We start from the raw sequence: 21,746 nt of genomic DNA, 5'->3' as shown, positions 1-21,746 counted from the left end.
AAGCATAGAAAAATCTAAAGCACATTCTTGTTTTTAAAAGTCAGGATTATTGGTCCTTGCTCATCTATACTGAAATGCAATGGCTGTCTAGAGTTTCAAACAGGAATCTTTCACAGCACTATTTAGATGCTGGGGGTTGATTGCACCCAAAAGATCTGCTTACTACTGGGCTACAAGCAGTACTTTCTCCGAAGATGCTTCAAATGTTTTGAAAATAGCCACCATTGAACACAAACACCTTTTGAGCAAACATTCATTGGCTCATACTGCACCCACAGCTCATGAATTAAGCAATGTTTCAACCAGGTATAACTTTCTAAAATAATTATCTTAGTCATTATTTTAATTATCTTAGTTAATGATTCCCTTATGGGTTCAGTCAGATGGTTTAAAATTGTGGGCCCCTGTGTGCAGCCCTCACTGGGATCCTGCTGAGTATGGAAAATGGTAAGAGCCACTATTTTGTCTTCTGGACATGAAAATTTGTGTTTGATCACACAGAGTTCAGTAATAGAAGATGCCATAATGTATCTGCAGATCCATTTCTGTGCAAACGGGCATGCAATAATAGACACAGATAATGCTATGACTGTCATTTTTTTTCTACCATGTTGTTGATTTTAGCAAGGCTGGTAAATATATGTAAGTATCAAGTAATGTGGGTAGTACTAGTCATGGAACCGTCATCTTGCACATACTGGTACCTACTGGAATGAGTCCCATTAATTAAAGAGCCTGGTCATTTTTTAAAAAAATCCAGTGTGAGCCAGAAAGCATCAATGCAAAAAACTGCAACTGAGTCAGTACTAACATGCCACTTAAAATGCCACTCTTTGTCTATGATACAAACTACTCTGTTTAGTAATTAAAAATATAAAAAACTTGCTGGAGAGAGCATTTGTGTATATTCAGTGTTGTCAAATATATTTTCATTAGCCTTGGCAACTGCATCAACCCAGGAATATTTTGCAGGTAAAGAGCAGAGAGCAAACTCCCACTCATTCATGAAGCTCACTGGGTGAGCTTGGGCCAGTCACTTCCTCCCAGCCTAACCTAACCTTCCTCACAGGGTTGTTGTGAGGATAAAATGGGGAGGAGGAAGCATGAATACCCCCTTGAGCTCCTTGGAAGAAACTGAGATTTGAATGTAATAAATAAAATAAACACGTGAGTCTGCCTGATACCAGGCCAGACTTTTTGTCCATCTAATTCGGTATAATTCGTCCAGCATTCTCCAACCTACTGCCCTCCACATATTTTGGACAACTCCTATCATCCCTGTCACCTACCATGAACTGAGGAACACACCGAAAAGACACAACTTAAGAACTACCGTCCCATTTCCCTTCTAAATGTGGATTACAAAATATTTGCAGATGTTTTGGCACGTAGATTCAAGAAAGTTTTAAGTGAGATAATTCATAAAGACCAGGCAGGCTTTCTCCCGGGTAGACACATGTTTGCTAATACAAGGAACATTATAGACATATTGGAACTTTTGCAAACAAACATAAATACTAAAGCAGCTTTAATTTTTATAGACGCGGAGAAAGCCTTCGACAACATATCTTGGAAATTTATGAAGGGGAACCTAAAAGAAATGGGAGTGGGACGGGGGTTTGAGAATGGGATTGAGGCAATATACTCAGAGCAAAAGGCCAAACTGATAGTCAACAATGTGGTTACAGAAGAGCTCAAAATTGAAAAAGGTACACGGCAAGGCTGCCCGATTTCCCCATTACTGTTTATCTCGGTTCTGGAAGTGCTGTTGAACATGATCAGGGGGGACCGGTTGGTAGAAGGGATTCAGGTCGGAGCGAAACAATATAAACTTAAGGCATTTGCAGATGACCTAGTTTTGACATTACAGGAGCCGGAATCTAGTACGAAAAGAGTATTACAACTGATTCAAAACTTTGGTCGAGTGGCGGGATTTAAATTAAATAAGCAAAAAACTAAGGTTTTGGGGAAAAATTTGACAGATACCGAGTTGGAACGGTTTCAGAAAGAGACAGAACTAACTGTGGTTAAAAAAGTTAAATACCTAGGGGTGAACATAACAGCAAAAAATCTGAGTTTATTTAAAGATAATTATGAAAAATGTTGGTCAGAAATCAAGAGAGACTTGGATAGTTGGTCAAGATTAAAACTTTCCTTGTTAGGCCGAATAGCTGCCATCAAAATGAATGTATTGCCAAAAATGTTATTTCTATTTCAGACACTACAGATTGTAGATAAGACAGAATGTTTTCGGAAGTGGCAGAAAGATATTTCAAAATTTGTCTGGCAGGGCAAAAAGCCCAGAATTAAACTCAAAATATTAACAGATGCAAAAGAAAGAGGGGGCTTTGCCCTGCCAGACTTAAAGTTGTACTATGAAGCTGCAGCTTTCTGCTGGTTGAAAGATTGGTTACTTCTCGAAGATACGGATGTATTGGATTTGGAAGGTTTTAATAATGCATTTGGATGGCATGCATATTTATGGTATGATAAGGTTAAGATTAACAAGGCTTTTAAGAACCATATTGTCAGAAAATCAGTTTTTAATGTCTGGACAAAATATAAAGACTTATTGGAGAATAAAACTCCGAGGTGGTTGTCACCCCTAGAGGCTAAGGCCCGAAAAAGAGCCAATATGGAGGCCAACTGGCCAAAATATTGGGAGATATTAGAAAGAGATGGTGACAATTGGAAACTGCAGAGTTTAGAGAAAATGAGAGATAAAGTGCGAGATTGGTTACACTATGCTCAGATTAAAGAAGTGTTTAAAAATGACAAAAAGGTAGGATTCCAGGTGGAGAAGTCAAAGTTGGAAACTGAACTGTTAGAACCTAAGACTAAAGTACTTTCAAAGATGTATAATTTGCTGCTGAAATGGAACACACAAGACGAAATGGTTAAATCGGCAATGATAAAATGGGCTCAGGACATTGGGCATAATATTATGTTTGAAGATTGGGAAAGGTTGTGGACCTCTGGGCTGAACTTCACTGCATGTAATGCTTTGAAGGAAAATGTAATGAAAATGATGTACAGATGGTACATGACCCCAGTCAAATTGGCTAAAATATACCATTCGTCGGATAATAAATGTTGGAAATGTAAGGAAAATGAAGGAACATTTTTTCACCTCTGGTGGTCGTGTCCTAGAGTGAAGGCCTTCTGGGAGATGATATACAATGAGTTAAAAAAGGTGTTTAAGTACACCTTTACTAAGCAACCAGAGGCCTTCCTCTTGGGCATTGTCGGCCAGAGTGTGCAAAAAAAAGACAGAACATTTTTTATGTATGCAACAGCGGCAGCAAGGATATTGATCGCTAAGAATTGGAAGACTCAAAATCTACCCACTCTGGAAGAATGGCAGATGCAGCTGATGGACTATATGCAACTTGCTGAGATGACCGGCAGAATTCGAGACCTGGGAGAAGAAAGGATGGAAGAAGACTGGAAGAAATTTAAGACCTATTTACAAAAGTATTGTAATTTGACTGAATGCTGACCGGGATGTCAGAATAGAAACAATTGCCTACCACTAAATTAGATTTAAGATTAATCATATGTCAATGAACAAAATTAAGATTATGGACAAAATGATAATTTGCTTGGAAACAATTATATAATGATGTAAGTGTCTGCGGGAGGTGTGGGGGAGTCCAAAGTAATAATGGAAAGATGTTAAACAACTAATGCTGTTTTTATAATATGTTTTTGTATTGAAAAACCTTAATAAATATATATTTAAAAAAAAAAAAAAAGAACTGAGGAACACAGTTCACTAGTGTCTTTCACCTGATCCAGTCCTTTTAACTGGAGATTTCAGGGAGGAAACTTGATACGTTCTGCAAGAAAAGAATGCTGTCTACGACCCTTATTCAAGGTCCATAGCTTTGATGCACTCATAAAGCTCTCCTGGCAAAGCAATCTATGCAGGGACGTCTTCCTTCATTTAAGTCAACAGTTAGCATCTCTTACTCAGGAGCTTCGGGTATATATTACAATTTGATACACAATAGGCTCTGGAGTGAATGCTATGCTTTTTAAAATGTAAAGGGGGAACTCTTTTTCCATTTCTTTTATAAAATTCTTGCATTTGATGAATACTGAGCAAATGAAAATTGTCCAAATATAGCTCCCCTACATTTCGGAAGGAGATGCCTTCTTTTTCTAGAACTACATCAATTTCAGCCCTTAGCAGAAAGGCATTTAAATTTTTATTGTATTCTCTTACCTCTCAGCAAAAGAATTTACAAGGCAAACATTAAATAATTCTTCATGGATATTCAAAGTTAGATGACATATCTGTATAGTATAGAGTAGCACAGATGAAAACAAAACAAATGCTTATACTGACAGTAAAGAGAGACATTTGGCCAAAACAATCCTACTGGCTTTAGGATGACTGCTGCAATATGGATGGGCTGCACAATGAGAGTGTGGGAAATGTGCAAAGAACTAAATCCATATTTTGAGTGCATCTTAATTTTATCAAATACAAAGTTCAAAACTACTGCAGAGAAAGAAAATTGTCTATCTGCAATTACACTCCACAGGTATTACTCCATCTGAAAAGACAATAAAAGGAGCCTATAATGAGATTTCTAAATATAAGTGCAACAAAACAATATGTATAACCAAAACAAATGACCCATGTTGCATGGATATCAGATGAAGCTGGACATCCTATTTGATTCCTTTCAATGTGTCATCTTGTCAAGATGTATTTCAGGAAGAAAAACCTAAGCACACAATGAAAATGTATAATACATCCATTTGCAGGAATTTACATGGCTCAGCAGTAAATACAAAGTACAGGAGAAGCTGAAATATATTTTCTTCATCTTTTTTTTAAAAAAACAACAACATGAAATTTTTAGGCAAAGCTGTCCCAAAAATGATTGCTATAAATAACAGCAAGGTAGAAGTTAAAAGCTTGAAATGCTTTTTTCCCTTGCCAGTGAGGGTTAGAGATAGCTTAAAGAAGTTGAGCAAATTTGTGTGTTTTTAAACAAATGTGAACTAAAACTGCTCCCATTATTAACAAGGGTAAAAGCTTATCAGTTTACAAGATGCCCAATTAACTTACTGTTTTTAATTCCCATTCCCAACTTCTTCTACATTTTTCCTTCTAATATTTAATATAACAACTATTAAACACTTGTGACACTGCCTAAAATTCCAGGAGACAGTATGAGCAACCCATATAATTATGGCTAGAATTAATCACCAGAAAACCAGGCGAGAAGGCTCCTGCATTCAATAAGTTTTGCAACTTATCACAGCTGATGGGCAGTCAAGAAAAAGTAAGCTTTCTGAGTACTAGATCCTATTCTCAGAGAGTCCCGGATGATATTTGACTTTCCCAAATTGACAAATGCTCTCAAAGCGCCTCAGGAAAAAAGAAATAGGAAACATCTCATAAGGGAAAATCTCACTAGACTTCCAGGCTCTGAGCATGCCTAATGTAACCCCTTGGATCCTAAACTATGAAAGCTTTCAAAACAAAATTGCAACATAGTTTTAAAACCAAGCAGTAGCAAAGAGTGCACAATGTTACCTTGGCTATAATTTTTTTAACAAAACAATGCGATAAAACACTGTATTTTAACAGGATTGGAGGAACCTTTATCCAAGCGTCTCATGCAATGCATGCTTACTTGGAGAGAGACAAGAGGGAATACAAAACTTTGAAGCAAGTTAGAAGCAGGGAGATAAAAAGGGGCAAAGAAGGGTCGGAAAAGAGGTGAAATGGAAGGTAAATTCATACACTGACAGCCAAGGATATTGAGATACTGTATCAACTATTTTACATAAGGACTAACAGAACGTTATCGCGTTCAGTCTCTGTAGGCAATTCTGGTGGAGTGTATGCTTTTTACATGATGCAAACCCTTTTATCTTCTTTCTTCTATATCTTTGACAAGGAAATGCTTTGAAGAAAGAGCATTAAAGGGTTTTGATGAGTCACACGATGCGGTTCTGTTAAGTGACATTAGTCCATTTGCCACTTTTCATGTAATCAGGTTCGCTACAGAAAGACGAAAGAAAAATCGGGGCCATTTGTTTTCCTAACACAGCTGTTTGATGGAAGGTCCCAAATAGTGAACTCCAATGTCACTTGGGCAAATTGTATATTCAGCCCATGTGTTTCGGAACAGAGTTTTGTGCCTCATCTGCTACACTCACAATATTTACTGAACAATTTCGTCTCTAGCATGTGCCAGCTTTTTCTTTTCTTTTCTTATTTTATCATTTTTAGACCATGTTTCAGTACAGATATAGATATATTTCCCCAAGAGGTGGTGATGTAGCAAGTAGAATGCTGGAATAGGACTGGGGAGACACAGATCCTCGCTCCCACTTCAGGTGCCCTTGGGCCAGTCACTTACCGTAAGGATAAAATAAGAAGGGGAGAAGATACATGTGACTTTCGGCTCCTTCAAGTAAAATTGGTATATAGATGTGATAAAATAATAGAGAAATAATGAATGAACAAACAGACAACACATATCCAACAACGTGCTCCCACAGCACATTTCCCAGGGTAACTTTGTCCTACTCTACTGCACTTACATGCAGCACACCAAATGCCAGAGAACGGAAGGGGCAGCAAGAGACTCCCCCCTATCTTTCCCTCTCTGTGCAGCCTTGCAAATGGAGAAGGGACATTGGTAGAAGGGGATGTTTTGGCAAAGGTGTGTTCGGGACACCACCTGGGAGCTCATGGGATTCCACAATGGGAGAAATATGGGATATAAATATAAATGGGAAAACAAATGATCTCACACCGTCAGCCCCACAAATAGTCCCTGCTACATTCAGGTGGCAGGTTGAGTCTGAAGGGAGAGGATGAACAAGACAATTGGACAGACACAACCTGCACAATGCTTCTTTGTGGGCTTCAGGTCAACGCTATCCTGTGCTATTGCTTGAACATGGAACTGTTTACATGGGCCACTCCAAAAGTCAACCTCAGCTACATGCAAATAAAGAAACTATTAAAAAAAACAACAACAAAAAGATATCTCTCTCTCTAACACACACACACACACACACACACACACACTTAAAAGATGTTCTTACTTTTGGAATTAATGGTTGAATCATAATCATCTACCACATCTCATTTTAGTTCTCTTTTCTTTTGAGTTGCTATTAGTCAGTCCTAAATTTATGCTCTCTCCTTATATTTCCCTATTTCTCAAGTGGGTCAAAATTGCGGTGCTCTAACTTGATAATACATCAAATGCTTTACCAGTGGTCTGCTACAAACTTGAAAGGCTTAATATCTTGTAATTGCCCTGCAACCCATACTTATGGCTCTGTATTAATACAACATGAGTGTGCACGGAACATACAAAGGCAAAACTACTGCCCTATAAATACAGGGACAAAACAAGAGTGGGAGGGAATGAAAAACACAGTCATTTGTAGGAAAGATGGCTCTGATCAGAATTGCTGCTGTGGATAAAATTATCCTTTTTTTGTAAGTTCAAATGGCAATATTTTCTCTTGCAAGTGGGAGCAAAAATTACCAGGTGAACTTCTATTCATGAAAAGAAACTGCTATAAAAAGTTATAGCAATATAGATGGCAACCAGCCCGATAGTTACAAAGTTTTGCCAAAGCAGCAGATGGCCCAAATATAAAATAAGTTTCCTCACATTAAATTCAGATTCCATTTAAATTAATTTGGTTATAATAATTTCCCTGCTTCCCCCTCCCTGCTTAGAGGGGAAAACAGTTTTGAACATTTGTCTTCTAAAATTCTAAAAAAGCAAAACATACAGCTGCAGTATTCCCTTTAAAACACACACAGACACACAACCGCGCAGTGGAAAGCATGGAGCAATCAAGTTACTGTGAAAAATGGCCTTCTTTTAAAAAGGTATACTCAGCTGGTGAGGAACAATTCCTAAATATCAAATAGAAAGCAGTTTTGAGGAAGAAGGCTAACCAAGGACAAAATTGCTGACTCCTGCTTAGACTACTACAACAATAAAGCAAAACTTGATGTAACGGGCTAAATCACAGAATACATTTTTCATTTCCATTTCATCCACCCTAAGTTAGGCTTTAAAAGAGCTGCTTAACTCTTTTAACATTTGTTCTTCACTAAGCATTTACCAGGGGTGTGCAGAGTGCGGGTTTACAATCCAGGGATTGCACCTAAAGCCAAACTCATGCAAACTCAAAACACATTGTGTGTGATGGCAGCTGGGATGGCCAAAGTCTTTGTGGGCTCACCATATTTAATCTTCGGGTTACCTTTGCTTTGTTGCATCATGGTGACTAGTCGGGAAGGAAGGACCAGAACATCTTGCTCTGGCTTCATTCAGCAGTCTGGTATTTGTTTTGTTTATCAGGATTATAGTAAATGGAAGTTATTCTATAAAGATGAATGACATTTAACTGAGGAGGGCAGGGAAGGAATGGCAGAGAAACCAGACAGCAGGTCACTGGAATGATGACTAGGAAAGTCACTCTGTCTCACACACACACTGTCAAGCCTACTGCAAATTTCAGAGAGAAGGAAAGAAGGAAAGGCTTAAGGCTTACAAGGAAATGAATCCGGCCTTCAAATTCCGGAGCAACCAATAGAGGATAGCTCTTTATGATGTTACCATGGAATACCTTCCAAATTTGGCATGTCTCCAGTACATAAGGTCAAAAATGCAGCTGATTATGCAAAGCTGCTCAGGGCAGGGGTGGAACTGATTACAGCATTTTGCCTGAGGCCATTTGTGATGCTACTGAGTAAATATGGGGAGGAGAAATCAATTCATTGCTTTATCCAGAAGAATTAAGAGTGGCCAATAAATTAATAGATTTGATGTGAAGAGAATGCAACATTGAGTTCTTTAGGATGCAATTCTAAACTCATCTACCTGGGAATAAGCCTGACTGAATTCAATAGGAGTTACTTCTGAGTACAGTGGAACCTCGGTTGTCGAACAAAATCCGTTCCAGAAGACTGTTCGACTTCCAAAACATTCAACAACTGAGGCGCAAAGGGCTGCTGGCAATTTCTTTTCTTTTTTTTTTTTTTAACGTAATTTTTATTGAATTGCAAATAAAAGATACAAAACATAAAGGTTACTTCTCATATTCACAAATTATATAATACAACTTCCTTCAACCTTCCCGTAAATCATCCGTGATATTCTTATAAAACTTCGCATTTCTTAGAATGTATTGTCATTAACCGCTGTAGTTCTTCTCTTTCTCTCTGACAGTACCCTTTTTTTCCCTTTTACAGAGCTCTTTTAAAACCCACTAGCGTTATCTGTCCTTCACTCAAATTTTCCAGATAATTCGTAAAATTTTCCCACTCCTCAATGAACCTCTGATCTTTAGAGTATCTTATTTTCCCTGTCATCTTATCCATCTCTGCATAATCTAACAGTTTTGCTCTCCATTCTTCGATTGTCGGCAATTTCTCGGATTTCCAATTTTGAGCTATTAAGATTCTTGCAGCCGCTGTTGCATATTGAAAGAGCCTATGATCTTTCTTTCTTATCTCCCTCCCTATCATTCCCAACAGGAACACCTCAGGTTTTTTAACGAAAGTATATCTTAGAATTTTTTTCAATTCGTTGTACACCCCCTCCCAGAACTCTTTAACTTTTTGGCACTCCCACCACATGTGGTAAAAGGACCCTTCCCTTTCTCTACACTTCCAACATTTATTACAGATCCCATACATTTTAGCTAACTTTACAGGGGTTAGATACCAGCGATAAAACATTTTCATTAAGTTTTCTTTCAATGTCACACAGGCTGTAAACTTGAGATGTATTTTCCAAAGTTTCTCCCACTCTTCAGCATATATGTTATGGCCAATGTCTCTCGCCCAGTGAATCGCTACTGCCTTTACTTCTTCATCTATTAGATTCCAGCCTAACAACAGGTTGTACATTTTAGATAGAATTCTATGATTGTTGTTCAATATTTCGGTCTGGAATCTAGAGTCTTTGTCGGCATATCCTTTGTCTGCGATATCTTTTCTAAGCATTCCGTTTAGCTGAAAGTAATGCAACCAGTCATGAACTTTCTCCTTAATCTGATCGTACGGCTTTAGTTTCCATTTCCCTTCTTCTTTCATTAACAGTTGCTCGTATGTAGGCCAGTTATCTCCCCTATTTATTTTGCTGACACTCATCGCTTCTAGCGGCGATAGCCAATGGGGAGTTTTGGGTTCCAGCACCTCTCTGTTCCTTTCCCATACCTCAATCAGTGGACCTCTGAAGATATGATTTCCAAAACCCCTGTGTATTTTCCTCTTCCCATACCATAGATAGGCGTGCCACCCAAACCTAATATTAAATCCCTCTAAGTCTAACACCTCCCTATCTTCCAATTTGATCCAAGTTCTAATCCAGCATAGGCAAGCTGCCTCGAAGTATAATTTTAGATCAGGTAGGGCGAAGCCCCCCCTTTCCTTCACGTCTGTCAATAACTTATATTGAATCCTTGGCTTCTTGCCTTGCCAGACAAATTTCGAAATCACTTTCTGCCATTCCTTAAATATCTTTGTACCCCTAATAACAGGAATGTTCTGGAAAAGGAATAGCATTCTTGGGAGAACGCTCATCTTAATTATAGCTATTCTGCCCCAGAATGAAATTTTCAGCCTGCCCCATGATTCAATATCTTTCTTGACCCCTTTCCATACTAAATCATAATTATTTTTAAAGAGATCTATATTTTTTGGTGTTACCCATATTCCCAAATACTTAACTTTCCCGGTCACCTCTATCCCCGTTGCATTTTGTATTTCTTCAATTTTGTCTGTCTCCATATTTTTTGCAATGATTTTTGTTTTCTTTTTATTTAATTTGAAACCGGCTACTTTTCCAAACTGTTCGAATTCTTCAAGTACCTCTTTTGTTGAGTTTAGTGGGTCCTCCATTGTTATGACCAGGTCATCCGCGAACGCCTTTGTTTTGTATTCATTCTGCCCAACTGTTATCCCTCTTATCCCTCTGTTTCCTCTTATTGAATTTAATAAAACTTCTAACACCATAATAAACAACAGTGGGGACAGAGGGCATCCTTGTCTTGTTCCTTTAGCTATTCTTATTTCTGAGGTCTCCACACTATTTATTATCAGCCTGGCCTTCTGTTCCGTGTAAATTGCTTTTACCCCGTTATAAAACTCAGCACCAACCTCCATATACTCCAGTTGTTTCAGCATGAAATCCCAAATTAAATTGTCGAACGCTTTTTCTGCATCCACAAATAACAGCATACCTTGTTTATCACATCTGTCCGATAAGTATTCTATGATGTTTACCACATTCCTTATATTATCCTTCATATACCTTCCCGGCAAAAAGCCGGCTTGGTCTCTATGAATACTTTTCCTCAATATGTTTTTCAATCTCTTTGCTAGGATTCCCGCAAAAATCTTATAATCTATGTTTAATAGGGAGATCGGTCTATAATTTTTAGTCTGTTGTAAGTCTGAATCTTGTTTAGGTATTAGAGTAATTAGAGCCTCCTTCCACGTCTCAGGTAGTTCTCTTTCTTTAAGGATGTTATTCATTACTTCTTGCATCGGAGTCAACAAAATTGACTCCATTTCTTTATAGTACCTCCCAGTATACCCATCTGGGCCTGGCGCTTTCCCTTTTTTTAAATCCTTTATTATATCTTTAATTTCATCTGTCTCTATTGGGGCACTCAGTTTTTCTTTCTCCTGTAACGTAATCTTATGGGTGCTCTTCTCTTTTAAATACTCTTCTATTCTTCTTGTATTATTATTTTCGCTGTTTTTATAAAGATCTTTATAAAAGTCCAGAAAGGCCTTTCTTATTTCTTTGGGGTTGCTTTTCACTTCTCCCTCCACCACGATCTTATTTATTGTATTCTGTTCTTTCCTTTTTTTTAGTTGGGGCTGCTGGCAATTTCTATTGAGAAAATGGAAAAACGTGCAGTGGAAGCCGTTTGACTTCCAAGGCGCATTCGAAAACGGAAGCAATTACTTCAGCGTTTGGGTTCTGAAATGTTCAGCTTCCAAGACACTCAAAAACCAAGGTTCCACTGTAAATGTGACTAATATTGAGCTATTACTTAGGATCAAGTCTGAATGGACTTGGTAAGCCTTACTTCTGAGGAAGCATAACTAATATTATCCTGTTAATCTGGTTGGCATTAGCAAGTGACTGATACTCTTTTTAGAACATCATTACCTTTCGAACATAGATATATGAATTTTGGCATGGAGTACAGCCTACCAGTTGTTTGGAGCACAACTTTATCATCCCATGCCATTAGCCACACTGGCTGGGTCTGATGGAAGCTTGAGCCAACCTCTGGAGAGCTACAGGTCCCATTCTCACCCCCTCCAGAGTAAAACATGAAAGAGATACAGATTATTTAATCCAGAAATGGTGTGAATATTGTCACCTATTCCAAAATCTTCCTTTATGACTCTGACTGGGAATAGTGGTATCCTCACTTTATTTGCAAGTTCTATCCTTGAATCTCAAGAGATTAGTAAGAGCACTCACAACAGAAATGAAAAGTTAGGCACCCGAAAAATACCGCTTCTGAACAAAAATCTGTGATGGGATCAAAACCTAGGCTGGAAGCCTTCCTTGGAAAGTGCTTTGTGCTTGAAATACAGGAAATAAATTGCTTTCCCCCCTTCAGCGTCCATTATGAGCAAAGTCAGTAATGCATACAAAACCATTTTATAAACTTGTTATAAAGACTCACTTCAGAGCCTCAAAAAGAAAATGCTTATACATAATAAAATGTATTTCATTGCAATCTGCTTTCTCCCTTATGAGATGCTTTAGAATAGCTGATTTATAAAACACAGCTTTTAAAGTACACCATAATTACATAAACTGATAATATTTTGAATAAATTTATAGCAATCAAGTTAACTACAGTAAGAGTGCTTTTATTACATATTCTAGATTGTTACATATTTAATGGCTCATTGAACAAAGAAACAATCATTTTATTTTTTTTACTTTCTTAATACAAACAGTAACTGCAAGCAATAAAAAGGGGAAGAAGTGCTGAAATGATGAAATATCATCTATACAGTGTTAAGTAAGACAAAATTCACCCCTTTAAGATCCGGATACCTCTTAAATTGTACGCAGGCTGAAAAAATGATGTTATTTATTTATTTATTTATCTTAAGAAAAGAGAAAAACTAGCTGTTTGAATCAGAAAAATCAAGAGGTGAGACACAGACAGTGCTAAAACTGCATAAAGCAGTGTCCTCTGCAAGGCAACTGAAGAGGAAGAACTTCCTCAGTTTAATACCAAGTCTCTTACCTTGTGTTTAGCTCTGTTCCACACTCCAGAATGTCACTGTTTCTAGTTGCACAGTGCTGTAGGGATAGGTCTAGTCTAGTCTGGTGATAACTGAAAACATTTAATAGGCACTGCCTTCCTCTTTCATTCCCTTCAAGCTCTATCCAGGGCTGGTATAGCTACTGATAGGTTAGTATGGTTGACAGAGGGAGTTTCCAGCATGGGAAGACAGTGAGGTGCCCCTTTGTGCTGGTCTTTTTGTGCCAAATGGGAGTATTCTGGTGATGCTTGTGTAGAAGAGCACACACAGATTGAGGTGGGTAAGTGTTCCATCCTAAAATGAAAACTCATTTCTTGACTATAGCTCATGGATAAGGAGAGAGCCTAACTAGGATGCCCGGTTTGGACCACATGCTAAGCCAAATCTTGGCTGAGCTAATACACCACACTAAAAAAAACCAGGGAGAAGCAAGGTGGGTTCCAGTAAGCCACCGTCTGTCTTGCCTCATCATGACAACCAGGCCTATGTTAACAGCCTCTACAGCATTAAAACATATTGATTCCCTCAACAATTTACTATCATGCCACCTTAGCAGGCACCCTATAATGCCAATTAAGCTATATAAAGCAGAAGCAACAATGGCAACAAACAGAAAATAAAGGAACACTGGAGAAAAACTACTGGAGTAAAACTACTGATCAAATATGACTTATATCTGTTAAAGTCATCGAAGAACAGGACTTAGTGTAGCACTAAGAAGATAAATGAGAAGGGCCTCAGAAGACAGGAAGATTCATAAGAGAGCAAAATGTCTGTTAAATGTTTGGTACCCACATGATTTAGGACTTTACAGACCAAACCAGTGCTTTGAATTATGTCTGGAAACAAATTAGAAGCCAGTATAGATCTTTAAGAACACAAAAAATAAGTTCTTCATGGTTTAAAAAGAGGGGGAGGACCAGGAATTTATACAGCTTCTTACTGAAGTAATTATTGGGTGGCTCTGATTCCCATTATCACAATCTCAGTTGAGAAAAGCAAACATTTAAGAGTTCAAAATATATATCATACCAAAAAAAAAAAAAAAAAAGCTACCAGTAAATAAGGTAAATTGAAGAAGATCAACTAGGTAGTAAGTTAGTATATAAAGCTACCATATATTTCTTTCTGCCCACTGTCATTTGCTAAGTGACCATATCACGGTTTAAAATATTGCTAAAATTGTGTTGAAATTTATGGGATAAAAAAAGCTAAGAGAACACATTTAGTTAACAACTTCAGCAGTTTCTCTGTGTTCCCTTCTACAAATAACTCTGCCACATGGCAAATACAGTCCGCCTTGTGGAGCACTGTCTGAACAAAGAAACTATCAACCCTACATATGCTAAACAATTTATAAGGACAATGTGGCAGGTTTCTACTGGAGTTCTTTACACTATAGAAGGAAACAAATTGTGGGGTGTTCCTGAAAGCTGCATTGGAACTGGTGTTTTAAAAATTATTCTAGTGCAATTATGGCATAGTTTTCAATGAAGTGGTAAACCTGCATGTAGCCCAAAGACTGTAGATGGGAATTCAAATGCCTGATTCAAATCCTGTAGACAATTGACTGGGCTTACCAGAAAACTGAGTGGGAATCCCTTCCAAGTAAATATGCATATGTTTGCATTATCAGCCAACGTGGATTAAATATTTTTACTGTATTGCGGAACAGTTAACAATATGCAGATGGTAGTACAAAGCACACATATTTGCTACTACTAAAATTATGCTTCAAGCATTAAATTTAACATGCCTGAGTCAACTCTGCATCACGTTGGACTTTTAAACTCTGAGAATAAGTGTATTTAATTTTTTTAAGATAGCTTAGATAGAGCACAAATCTCTAAAGTGATTTTTTTTTACTAAGCTTATTCAGTGATGCAGTCTTCTTTAGAGCAATTTAATCTGAAATAATAAAAACACCAATAAAGTGTGAACGCAATACTAAATCCATCCAAGTGTGGTTCCTACCTTGGCAGAACACTCTTGAGCACTGCAGCTACAAATGCATTTTTCTCCCAATGCATCCCACAGTGAAAAGAATGAAGCAGCTGGGAGACAATTTATTCATAATATCTGACATAAGTCAGCTTTAACTTTCTCTTGTTTTTATTTGAAATCGCTAGCATTTGTGGCAGCATGCCCTTTGTAGACATTCCCTCACATTTGATAACCTTTGTTGTATATATTGCGGCCCAGGCTTTCCAAATCATCACGAGCGACTTGAATTGAATTAGTACCACAGAGTTTCCATGATTTATTTATAAACACCTTCCATTTCTGTCTTTATGAATCCCAATCCTTTAGGTTTGTGCATTCTAAACAATGCATCCAGTCCTTCATTTCATACATAAATGCAGTACACACACACACTCACACACACACACACATCACCAGTGTACTCAATTTCTCTAACTGCTCAAGATGTAAGGAGTTCCTTCAGGCTTCTTGCTTTCCCATATATAAGCAAAAGTTTCAACTATGGTATTTATACTGACAAATTAATTCTAGTGAGTGTTATAAATCTATAATCAAAGTTTCAATTCACTACTTTTTGCCACAGAAAATGGTAGGGGAGGCTATATACTATACTATAATTTTTGTGTTTGTGTGCAGATGCACATGTGCATGTGTGTGTGTGGTTTGCAGCTCCTTAATAACCTGTTCAGACAGCAAAATCCCAGCCCCCTTTTATTTTAAATGTGCCAAGACTAAAAATCTATTGATTTCATGAGAAACGAGTCTCAGCATGAATCCGTCGCATTTTCTGCTATTGCAAGGTACGGAGAGAATGAAATTATTCATTAGGACTCCTATTGCTAAACATTTCTTCCTACAGATCTGTTACCCTGCAAAATATACCATTTATCATACCATTTTAACACTGCACATGTAATAGTAATCCATCACAAGTCAATAGATTTCTCTGAATAAAACTAAGGAAAATGATCTAGCTTCCAGCAGGGGAAGCGCAACAGGGTTGGCCATATCTATTTTGGGCTTAATATGTATGTTTATTTCCTAAGAAGTCCTTGCTAAAATTCATAGTTAACCCTGTGCAGATTGATAGACCTTCAGGGCCTCCTGTCACCGCATGGAATTGCTTTCGCAAGCAGTTATTTGTTTGAGAAGTCAACTTGTCTCTATCACCCCATCATCTACAAAAGCAAATAAAACAGATCTTCCTTTGAGGGTTCATAGTACTGGATTCCTAGAAAAAGCAAGAAAGGCAATCCACAACTCTGAGGTGCCCCATGCCTGACACCAGTTTCCCACAGTCGGCAGCCATGGCGCCTGGGCAGCCCGTCCACCTCCTGCCCCCCTAGCTAGGTTCTCCTCCCTTCTTAGGGCGAGGGAGGGAGGGGAGGGAGGGTCTTGCTGTCAGTGGACACTCTAAGGCAGTGGGGAAAAGGGGGAAAGTATGGAAGGAAGAGTATGCTGTCTATCAACAACAGAGTAAGCTGGGAGGAGTTGATGTCAACAGGGCCGTCTTACCCATAGGTGCTAGGGGTGTGGGGTAGCCGGGTGCCGGGCTTTCAGGGGTGCCAGGCCAAGATTACAGGGCCCGAGAGTTGAGTCCGGGGAAGAGCTTGCCCATCAGTTTGTCACGAGTTCGGGGATGACAGAGCCATCAAGACACTGAGGCAGGCGGCCAGCCGGCTCCGTCCTCCTGCGCGCCTGGGACTGGGCAACCAGGGAAGGGGGTGTGCCAGGCAGATCTTTGCACCCCGGTGCCGCATATGCTTAAGACAGCCCTGGCTGTCAACATCACCATGTAAAGTGTGAGGTGGCAAAGGCAGGCAAGAGATGAAGGCAATGTCGAGCGACAGTGTTATATGCCTCAGGACCCACACACCCCTATGCGCAGCCCTAGGTCGGAATGGGGAGGAGTAGGCATGAATTCAAGGGGTCAGGAGAATTTGGCATATTCCTCCACTAATTAAGATTTGGTTTACATTTTTGTTTTTCTTATCTAGGTGAAAAGAATAGCTGCAAGCAGGGAAATTAAAGTAACAAGGACAGTCAAAAACTTGTAGTGTGAAGCTGTCTCAGTTCACTTGTAACACTAAGACCATTTTTGTGTTTGCCTGGTTAATAATCCATGGTTAAGCTACTGGGCCTGGTTTGCATGATCGAATAAACCATGGCTTAGTGCTACATGTGAACCAGCTTGCTGTAACAAACTGCACTTTTGAGGGCCTCCTCAGACGTTGCTTATTGGAACAGTTTCAACATGGCCAAAGTCTCAGGCTTAGACCCTCACCGTGTAAATAAGGACTTTGAGCCCAGCCTGTGCTAAATCAATGTGCAAACTACATGATTCGGATGTGCTATTCAGCATGTCACAATAATTTTAAGGTAATATAAAAATTACTTTGACTGTATGAGCTATGTAACATGGTCAAATGATAACAGTGGTGCAATCAAACATATTGATGTTGGGAAGGGACCAAATGATCTGTAGATTTCACTTGACTGTAAAAACTGCAATGATGGGGTTGTGGGAAGAACCCCTTACCTGTCCTCTCTCCTTCTCTCTACCTCTCTCCACACAAGCAAACTTGTAGATATGGAACTTCTGCTACAGTGAGATGCTTCACTCATCCTGTGGCTGAATGTGACCCACTGGATTTACAGGTAGATTTAGATTAGCTTTAATAGATTTCTTACCCAGCTTTCATCATGAGATTCCAACAATGGAACTATTAACAACAATGAAAATATACAATATTTTTAAAATCAGTTAAAGACATCTGCATTACATGGCTTTCAACACCAGCTGAAGATGTCTCTCTTCGCCAAGGCTTTTTTTTTGGGGGGGGGAGGTGTGGATGATTATTGCAGCCCATTCGTAATTAGTATTATTAGTTCTTTTACACATACATTTATTCATTAAGAGAAATTAATTGGCCTTATCTGATGGTGGTAGGGGGGCAATGGGAAGGAAGGGAGGAACAGCAGGACATGAAATTCAAACAGTGGGTGGATGATAACTACTTTAATACTGCTTTAAAGCCTAATTTATAGATGTGTTGAGATAAGGGCTTTTATTTGGTCCCAATGACAAAGAGATGATGAAGAGAAGACACCTGCTGCAGGAGAGGGACTGCCAGAAACATCATGGGCGGGTTGTTTCTTGGACCAAGGTGAATCTGTCAAGCTCCCCTGTTATTTTTGCTGCTGGATGCTGCAAGTTGTTAATGTAATTTTGTTATATTTATAGTACTGAAATGTATGTGGTATTTTGTACTGCACCATTGTTTTATTACGTAATGAAATTGTTTTTCCACTTTTGGATTTTGAAACACATTCCTGTTTTCTTTGTTATAAGTCACTTTAAGCATGATGTGTGTGTGTATGTGTGTGTGTGTGTGTGTGTGTGTGTGTGTGTAAAAGTGGCATACATATAACATTATGAATGAATGAATGACACTTAAGTAATTCCTATCGTAATCAAACTTTCTATATAAGGGCATTTCTCCCAAACATCTCCTCTTCAAGTTTGCTAAGTTGTAGCGCAATGGGAATTACCGTACTTTACTTTGATTTCTGTCTACAAACTAACTGCACATACATTTATTATCTTTATTTTTCTGCAAGGGGGAAGCATACGTATTTTACTATCAAACAATATTGCTTTGATATTATTTCACCACTTATTTGTCAGTGTTCTAAAAGTACCAGTCATACTCTTATGACTGCAAAAAATATAATCTCCAAGCTATTCATCAAGGTAATCATGCATAAAAGAAAACATCTAGCCCAGGCATAGGCAAACTCGGCCCTCCAGCTGTTTTGGGACTACAGTTCCCATCATCCCTGACCACTAGTCCTGTTAGCTAGGGATGACTGGAGTTGTAGTCCCAAAACATCTGGAGGGCCGAGTTTGCCTATGCCTGATCCAGCACAAAGGAATTAATATATCAATATTCTTACAGTTCCTCAGATAAAATAAGACCACAGAATCCCATCCTTACCAAGGCCTCCTGGCTCTTAACACCACAAAAAAATCTACTAGTAAACATGGTAAACATATTTGCAATTGTACTTGCAATACAGTGACAAAATAATGTCAGCATGCTTTGTTAAAATAATTTCAATAAGGAAGACTGCCTATCTGTGTGCTTTTTCCACAATCTAGACACCACCTCAACATACTTAAGAACATTCACAGGAGCAACAACAATGCTGAAAATAGGTCTACTCCTTTCTCCCCTCTTGCAGCTTAGAGGGCATTGAGTGGGTGGGGACAGCACTGGCAGATGGCAGATGCTTTGCTAGCCTCAGGAGCCACAATCGAAATGCAGAAGCTGCGAGGGCAGTGGCATCCAGTGCAGAAGAGTGAGGTTCTTGGAAAACAGTTGCACTGTAGCATGGAGCAGTCAACAGACTGGAGAGGAAGTTTGGGACCTACCCATTTAAGACTGGGGTGCAAAATTTGGTATGTAGGCTGACAGTAATCTGGACACTTATGGAAGGATGACCATCAGTTGGCCAGTCAATGGGATGGGAGATCTGGGAAAGAACTAAAAGGGAAGAGGCCAAAAGTCATTTTATTGCATCTTTGGGGCAATGATTTGTGATTATTTAGGGGACAACTGATTCTCCCTTGCTGACTTTCAGCACCTGAAGAAACAGTGGCTGGGCTGTGTTTATACATAAATTGTTCTCAGCATGGAGGAGGGAAAATGATGGCGGGTGATAAAGCCACTTGACAACTTGCATAGATGAGACAAGGAAAACCTACCTGAACAGGGCAAGCATAGACTTCCAGCTGATCTAGAGCAAGGCCTAAAACTCTGTGCTCTGAAACTTTCATGCAGTAGCTATAGAAAATAGTAAATCAGCTTTGTTGATCAACAACGAATTTGACTACAGCATAAAACCTTTCTACAGATAACTTTTCCGCAAGGCAAAAGAGACAAAAGGTTAGACCCAGACACAGAATGCAATCCCACACCCACTTGGCTGGGAGTGAGCCCCATTGATATCAAGAGTTTTATTTAGTGTGCAATCACACAAATGCACCCTTGAAAGTCAATCATGCTCCAGTCATATTGAAAGCAGTTATTCTTCTCTAACTTGTCCTTTTGATTTCAATGAGTCTGGATCCAACCTCTTGAGTTGTATATCACGACAAAACATCTTTTCTTTTTTGGCACAGAGTTACTTACCCATGAAGTTGAGATAACCCTCTCCTCCCATGGCATGAGTTATGAGGCGAATCATTTTATGAAGCTGTATTCCTCGATCAATAACTGGAGTAAAAGGTGAGATGACACTCATGTTCTCATACATCTCTGCATCCATCAGCCGAAACGCCAGGGTCTTGTCGCCAACAAGAGCCTGCGTTGACAAATAAAGGGGTGAGGAAAGAAATCTTCTGCATTTCATTGGTTCCTAAGCTACAGATTAAAGACATGTTCTAGTACAAATAAAGTAACATGCTGCCTAACTCAGTTAAACATTAGCAACTGTGCTCCTAACAAACGAGCTCTGCTCACCTGTCAATTTTAGCCTGCCAGGGATGGAAGAGATAAATCCCTTTGGCCAGAAAAGCTTCCTTACTTTGATCTGGATGTATAACTAGGGAAGGGACTCTCATGCAATACAAAATCCTGAAGAGCAGTGGCTGTTTTCTGTTCCTAGAAAAAAAGCTTCCAGTACTCACCGTGACCCTCTTCCCCCCTTTTCTCTCTATCACACCTTCTCCTGCACTGCCCACAATTAATTAATGCCCAACTTTGCACATCCATTCCCCTTATTCAACCTCTCCCTCTACCTTGCCCCATCTGCTCTTCACACCCAACCAGCATCCCACCCCTTCCCTTCCCCTTCTCCCAGCCGCAACATCTGCACTCACCTCTACAGCTTGCCCCAGCCACAGAATGGAGGACGGTACTACTAGCAGCAGAGGCTGCTGCCTCCTTCCCCTTCTCTCCCTCCTTCCCCGCCCACAGACATGCCTGGGTTCACCAAGATTTTTTATCCTTCTTCAAAATTTTCCCTAGGTCTTTGAACAGTATCTCAGAATTTCAATGTTTCTCTCAAGCTTTGTACCTGGTCATGACTCTCTGCATACGCAATGTATTTCTCTCCGTATCTCCTATTTGTTAGCGTGAACACTATATTGCCCATATCCCAGTCTTCATCCTTAAGCTCCTTAATTATCTGCAAAATTAAAAAGGAATCATTCAAAATTACTGTTGTTTGTTACACTGTATCACTTTTTTCCACGCTTCGCCCTCTGAATTGTCAAGCTAACATTCGTATTCTGAGTCTTTCAGAAGAACTGAAATGGTAAAAGTCTACTTTTTGATGTCCCAAATGGTATTCTTCTTTCAACTCCGTAATATACTGTAGCATTTTAAAGTCCATATTTTACTTTTCTGCCAAAACAGCTGCCAACGTCTGATTATTAACTATG

At 39.0% G+C, this 21,746-nt stretch overlaps 1 protein-coding gene across 1 annotated transcript in view; it reads right to left on the bottom strand.

The window, feature by feature from the left end:
- GBE1 (1,4-alpha-glucan branching enzyme 1) overlaps positions 1-21,746 on the bottom strand; it is a 147,244-nt gene that overhangs the window by 37,659 nt on the left and 87,839 nt on the right. Inside the window, 2 exon segments of the mRNA XM_077927261.1 lie at positions 20,494-20,665; positions 21,380-21,490. Of these exon segments, the coding sequence (XP_077783387.1) occupies positions 20,494-20,665; positions 21,380-21,490 (283 nt within the window).

This window comes from Podarcis muralis, chromosome 4 (assembly GCF_964188315.1).
Source record: "Podarcis muralis chromosome 4, rPodMur119.hap1.1, whole genome shotgun sequence".
NCBI classification, from domain to species: Eukaryota; Metazoa; Chordata; class Lepidosauria; order Squamata; family Lacertidae; genus Podarcis; species Podarcis muralis.
This window is presented reverse-complemented; position numbering and strand designations above follow the sequence as displayed.